Raw genomic sequence first — 6,855 nt, forward strand, 5'->3', positions numbered from 1 at the left:
GAAAGAGCACCGATGCCCTCCTGCTCCTGGCCAAGAACAAGAAGGATGAAAGCAACTGCCCAGCTCAAGAGACGGAGGAATTTGATGTTGGAAGGGAGCTGATCGCCAGCTGCTGGCATGGGCAGTCCCCATCCCTGCCGCAGCCCCGCCGACGAGTTCTTGCACTAATTGCAAGACACCAGCGATGCAGCTAAATTGATGGGAACCACAGCAGCAGTGCCCCGCTCCACCCATCCCAGCGCCACGCCAAACCTCGCGCTGCTCCACGTGCTGGGCTCCAGGAGCAGGAGCAAAGCCTCGCCGGATCGGTGCGGCGGCGCTGGCATCCCGCTGCTCCCCTCCTCATCCTCCGCAATACCCGCAGCTCCAACAAACAGTGCCACGCTATTTCCAGGGACGACGAAGAAGGCAAGCAAGAGGTTTGCCAAGATAAAGGGACGTTGTTAGGGTTCAGCATTAAACGCCGCACTCCCTCCTGCCGTGTCTCGCTTGCTCAATTTAAACCTGATGAGAGGTGGAAGGAAACATTTTCCCTGCTGGAAAAAATTGCCCATGGGAGGGTTAACGTGCATTTTAACATCTTCATTTTGAAAACAACTGAGCGGCGGCAGGAATCAGCCCTTCTCCCTCCTTACATCTCTGAAACGGAGATTATATAGGACACTGTGCCAGGCTATGGAGAGGACTCGGCGATTGCCACTATTTTTATACCTTTTATGCAAATTGCAACCAGCAGCCTCCTAATCGGCAGCTGAAGCAGCTGAGCGGGGTGCTAACTAACTCGGTTAAGCCTGAGCTGGTGCACCCTGGTCTGGGGTCCTCGGTCCAGCTGTGGCATTGCCTCGGTACCACCCTCCCGCACGGTTCCCCCGGCATCTCGCCCCCGGATCCCCGGCCCCGCAGGACCGTCAGCAGACAGCGACGTGTGCCGCACAGCAGCTTGCAGCCGCAGCGAGTGATGCTCGCCGAGGGCTGGCGCCGGTGAAATTTCAGCTCATTGCAGAGTCGGTGCTTCTGCAAAGAGCTGGGGGCTGCAAGGGGCGGGTTTGGGCTGCGTTAAGCCCCGGGCTGCAAACAGAACGTCCCGTGATGCCGCTAAAACAGCGTTTCGGGGAGGCTGGGTCTAATAGATGGCATTCTGTCACCAGCTCTGCTGCTCACCCAAGAAACACCAGGTTTCTGACGCCTCTTTGGGCTGTTTTCTCCTTTTTCTGCCCTGGAAACAGAAGCCTGGAGAGACTTGGGCTTGCAGCAAGCTCACGCAGAGATCATCTCCTTTCCCAGCCACCGCACCCTCCGCTCTCCCTGACCCCTCCAGGGCCCTTTTTTCTGCCTTTTCTTGGTTACATTTCTTTCTAAACCCGAAGCTATGTAGCCATCGCACACATCTGATCACGCCTGAGCCAGCCAAGACTCCGAGGCAGCAGCTATCGCAGCACGATGCCAGTGTCCAAAACCTTCAATCCTGCCCCAGGGTCTCACCGAACCAGCTGCTGCCCAAGTGCCAAGGCACCCGCCACCGTCCAGCAACCCCACCGCTCCCTGCGGGCGCTCCGGCACGGGGACGGAGCCGTCTCCAGCTGTGTTTATTCCCTATCCCCTTCCCACACCCCTCCCTCACCGTGTTTTCCCGTTCGTTCCGCCGCCGACATTCCCTCTGCCCCTCTCCTCCCGGGAAGGAGGGCAAAGCGCTCCATGCAAGCGATGCCCCGAAACCTGCGGTCCAGCAACCCCACCGCTCCCTGCGGGCGCTCCGGCACGGGGACGGAGCCGTCTCCAGCTGTGTTTATTCCCTATCCCCTTCCCACACCCCTCCCTCACCGTGTTTTCCCGTTCGTTCCGCCGCCGACATTCCCTCTGCCCCTCTCCTCCCGGGAAGGAGGGCAAAGCGCTCCATGCAAGCGATGCCCCGAAACCTGCGAAACCTGCGGGCACGATGGGGAGCCGGGAAACGATTAAACCCCATTAGTAAGAGCAAAGCAAACTTTCCCTCCGGTCGCCTTGGAATCTGGCTTTTGTTTTCTGTTCCTTTTCCAGGGGAAGCATTAACTCTGTGAAACCACAAGCGGACGCGGTGGCTTTTACCGGCTTTTGTTCCCAACGCAGCGTTATGACATGGAAAGATGCTTTTTTTTGTGCAAACCTGCCTGCCCAGAGAGCCCGGCGCTCCCTTCTTCATCATCTCAGCATGGAAGGCTTCTTAAAGAATTAAAGGAATAAGTGATGGAGGAATAAAATCAAGACAGCAGAGTATGTTTTGTCCTAATTCATTCATTCCAACACCGGTCACGACGAGAAGAAAGAGGAAAACCCGCAGATCTCCTCCAGGGCTGTTCCTCCCGACCGGTGAACCGGAGCAGATGGAGGAAAAAAAAAAACCCAGATACTTACTTGCTGGTTATATTTGTGACATCAGTAGATCTAAGCGACATTTGTGAACAAGTATTTTATCGCCCTAAAGAAAGAGACACGGAGAAATGAGTTGTCTTGGCTTTCTTTAAACAACTTCACTCCTGCAAGCGGTAAGAAATGGGTGATCACGATTTAAATGGTTTTCTCGCAGCGGAAGCTCCGAGTGCTCGGGTTTTTTTTGCCCAAATATCCATGACATGATCTCAGTTGCCATAGAAACAAGTCAGCTATCTCCCTGCCAAAAATGTTTCTGCCCAAATCAGAGATCGAGTGAAGAATTCAACGCTGGGAGATTAAATTAGTTCAAGCAATCCCGTTATTTGTGCACTTGCCTTGAAGCAAGGCGCTGTTTTATTTAGGCTCCTGCCAGATTTTAACAAAAAGCCATGAAGGAAAATGCTAATACACTGCTAAAGAGATAAATAGAGTTTTTTCAGGCCATAAAATTGACAGGGAGAACAACAGGGACCCACTGTACTAAAGCTGCTCTCGCTCCCCCCGCTGCTCCCCCTCTGAGCAGGATCAAGGCCAATACAATGAATCGAAGGGATACAAACCCAGCGGCCTTGGTTTTGTTTTGCAAAAGTGGTTTGACTTCCCACGCCTGGGAAAACCGTCCGCTCCGTTCCCCTCTCCCCTTCTCCATCCCTTTACCTACACGGCACCTGCCCATCCCCTGCCGTGCCGCAGACCGACCCGCCGAGACCTCCGTCCTCCGAGCCTAAAACTCCTCCTGCTGCTCCCTAATTCCAGGATATTCTCTTTTAGGAGCTGCCAAGCTCAGAAGAGGGAAACGAGAGAGAAGTTTGGACACCACTGAAGCAGCAAACAAGCGTCCAGGCTCCATTTGTACCAAGGTCCCAAAATCAACCCAGTTTTCAGCAAGCGGGCACGAAGCAGCTGATGTCCTGTCCTCCGAGCCTAAAACTCCTCCTGCTGCTCCCTAATTCCAGGATATTCTCTTTTAGGAGCTGCCAAGCTCAGAAGAGGGAAACGAGAGAGAAGTTTGGACACCACTGAAGCAGCAAACAAGCGTCCAGGCTCCATTTGTACCAAGGTCCCAAAATCAACCCAGTTTTCAGCAAGCGGGCACGAAGCAGCTGATGTCCTGGCGCTGGGCTGGGGGAAAGCACTTGAACTCCCCAGGCTGCAAATTTATCTGCAGAACAATGACATCCACTTGCCTCACGTCCCCCCATGAAGACACCCCACCAAGCTGGGTGATCGCTTGATTTATTGTCTTTAAAAAAGTTCAATTTTCATTTCTGTTTGTACAGGGCTCCTTTCCTCACCCTAAACAGACATTTTCCCAGTTGCAAGCAGGCGCAGAAATTAGGGCTTGCCCAAAATAGGGTTAGCAGATAACATCACCAAAAAAAAAAAATAAAGTGTTTGCGCAGCGGCTGCAATAACCAGGAGAACTCCCGTGGCCATCGCACGTCCTGAACACAAGCCCACTGGGCTCGCCCGCGGGATGCGACGGGAGGTCTGCAGGGTTTGCGCTCAGCAGAGCGACCGGCTGGGACACGAGCCTGAGCTCAGCGTCAGCAGCTATGATTAACGCAGAGTCACGCATCCCCGTGACTCACTCGGCTAATCCTCCGCCTGGCCCCCAGCACAGCGCCCGCTCTGAGCTCTGGTTATTCCAGGAAATCCAGCAGGTAAAGGCATCAGGCTCCCCAGCAGCTATTGTTTATAAAAGAGCCCAAAAATAGGCTGCTGGGGCTGGCATCCCCCCAGGATTTCCTGCTGGAAGAAAGGAGCCTGCCTCCCCCTCTGAAAAACGCGATGGAGATGTTCTGGAGGCTCGAGGGTTGGGTTCTCCTGGATCTCACCGGCATCCCGCTGCCACCGCGGCGTTCACCAACGGGCAGAGCTCGCCGTCCCTGCAGAGACACGGGAACGCGTATGGAAACGCGAAAGCAAAGCTCCCGAACCGGTGTCTGCAAGAAGCTGCCCCAGCAGGATTCTGCACAGAGATTTCGACCTGCTGGCGTTTGGAAGAGCCGGGAGAAAGGAGAGGGGTGAACACGCAGCTCTGCAGCCACGGGGACGCTATCCGCATCAGGAGGGTTGTGCACAAAAAAGTCTATTTTTGTCCTTTGACATGAGAGCTTGCATCACGCCAAGGCTGATGGCTTCTGACCCTCAATTCCTCTGGAGTTGCACATGTTTTTCCAAAACCTACTGGGGAAAAAAAAAAATCTCACCAGTCTATTTAATTTGATGACTCTAAGGGGGCAGCGCAGTCTTGTTCCCGTTTCTCTACCGGTCAAACCCGTTGGATTTATGGGAACCAAGGAAAGGCGCCGCGCAGGACTGGGCGCAGGACGTTCGGATAGAATCCTGATGAACCCAAGTCGGTCGTTTCCTGGGGTCACAGCCACCAGCACAAACCTACAGACTAGCACAGGACTTGTTCTAAAAAAATCTGTGAAGCTCCATGGTCCTTCCTAGTCCTGGAAAACAGAAATCAGGGAAAACTCGAGCGAAGCAGATGAGAACACGCTAACCCAGAGCACATTGCTGGGGGAAACTGCAGAGATAGGCACAGGAATCATTTTCTGTCCCAAATCCCTGCAGATGTGTCCTGGCCCATACAGGGTCAAGTGATGGGGTTCTTTTCTTTCCAGAAGGAAATATGGATCTGCTTATTTCCAAAAGGAAATATGCATCTTCCCCTAAGTTGGTTTCTAAAGGTTTTACCTCCGAGGATAGCACGCGGACGCGCCACGGCCTCCTCCCATCACCCGGCGCTGGATGCGGTCGGGAGGGAGGACAGACCGCCGGAGGAACTGGGTAAGAAGCTCCCAGATCCCCCAAACCCAGCGAGAATCTGCAGAAACCAGGTCAGCCATCTGCCCGGAGGAAACGGCGCCTTTTCTGCCAAGAGAGACGCGAGCGTAGGGAACGTGGCCCCTCCAGACCAGGCAGGAATAAATCATCTCGTCATTAAATCAGGAGAGGAAACAGAAGCCAGCTCGGAACTATGCAAAGGGCTGAGTAAGAGACAAGCAATGTGCTCGGGGGGGTTCAACCGGAGCGTGGAGTCTCCGTGCTGGCTCTGCACAGCTCTGGGCAGACGGGGAAGGAGAGGATCTCCTCCTGGCACGAGGTGGAGCATCCAACCCTTCCAATGATAAAATCTTCCTGGGATTGAGCTTTTCCTGGGCAAGGAAAGGGCAGCTCAAAGGAGAGCCCGTGTGTTGTGCAAACAGGAGGGTGGCCAAGTCAACCCCCATCCGAAGGCGGCAACGAGCAGCCTGCGGCTCTTCAGGGCGGAGCAGAGGCTGGCGAAGGGATTAAACCAAGCAGCCGGTTCGAATGAGCTCCGTTAGAAACGCAATCAGTCCAATTTCTCGTTGCCACAATTAACAGGAATGAATAACCACGCACTCCTGCTGGCAGGCGCCTGGAAAGCTCAGCATCAGCCGGCGAGGAAGGCTGAAATGTGTCCTCGCATCAGACCGGAGGCTGCGAGCATCCATCAGCAGTAATGGAGGCTCACGCCGCAGCAGAAGCCAAGCAAACCGATGCCTGGGATCAAGCCTAAAGTCATATGAAGAGCTATTAAAAAAATAAGCTTTTGGGGTGGGTCTGGAAACGGCCGTGCACTTCTGCCTCTCTGAATCATGGATGAAGATGAAGATGATTAAGATGAAGATGAAAATGAAGATGAAAATGAAGAGCGGCATACCTGCAGTGGTTTATTGATTTGGGTCCTGCAAGAACGTCACCTTGTCACCCCAAACTCCCAACTAGCAGGAGCTCTCTGCTGACCTGGATCTGAAATTGCCCAAACCTTCAGAGCGCTGCACGGTCCCCTCTCTGCGCCCTGCGCCCTCTCCCAAGCCAAACACCCAAATGGGAGCGCTGCGTCCCTCCCCGTGTGCACCCGTTCACATCCACCCTCCACCGGCCCACGCAGACCCAAGCGACGGTTTCTTGTCACCGCTGGCATTCAGATAACCGTCATGGACTCAGCTCAGCATCTTCAAAGCACTTTAGATCACGAGGGACGCGGAAGATGCCTGGGAGCACAAGAAATCACGGGGCTTGGAAGCCAGAGTCTTCCACTTTTTGTACCACATGATACCGACGGAGTCAGATAAAAACTCCCAGCGTCAGTCCGCTGACGAGCTGGGCTGGGAAAAAACATCCTCACCACTGAATCCTTTGTAAGCATGGAAACATTTCCCCCTTGCAGCAATGTCACTGTCACCTCTTTTCCCCTAAGAAATGAGCATCCCCAGCTGCTGCAGGTGCAACAAGGTGCTGAACGTTGCGCGGTGGAAAAAATCCACCTGCAGGGGCCATTGCACAAAAGCGCCTGCCAGGAGGCACCGCTTCCCCTTGCTCCTGCCGCTGCCACCGCTCTGGAAAGGGACAGCACCCACTGGGGACAAAGGGGTCAGGAAACAAATCATAGAATCATCAAATCAT

At 54.2% G+C, this 6,855-nt stretch overlaps 1 protein-coding gene across 1 annotated transcript in view; it reads right to left on the reverse strand.

Moving 5' to 3' along the window:
• LOC104462695 (phosphatidate cytidylyltransferase 2-like) overlaps positions 1 to 5,295 on the reverse strand; it is a gene marked incomplete at both ends in the record, with an annotated part of 13,793 nt that extends 8,498 nt beyond the window's left edge. Inside the window, 4 exons of the mRNA XM_010074751.1 lie at positions 850 to 1,031; positions 1,822 to 1,925; positions 4,248 to 4,298; positions 5,119 to 5,295. Of these exons, the coding sequence (XP_010073053.1) occupies positions 850 to 1,031; positions 1,822 to 1,925; positions 4,248 to 4,298; positions 5,119 to 5,295 (514 nt within the window). The remainder of the gene's footprint in view (positions 1 to 849; positions 1,032 to 1,821; positions 1,926 to 4,247; positions 4,299 to 5,118) is intronic.
• Positions 5,296 to 6,855: the final 1,560 nt, after the last annotated feature.

The sequence above is a fragment of the Pterocles gutturalis genome, unplaced genomic scaffold (assembly GCF_000699245.1).
Source record: "Pterocles gutturalis isolate BGI_N339 unplaced genomic scaffold, ASM69924v1 scaffold39732, whole genome shotgun sequence".
Classification (NCBI taxonomy): Eukaryota; Metazoa; Chordata; class Aves; order Pterocliformes; family Pteroclidae; genus Pterocles; species Pterocles gutturalis.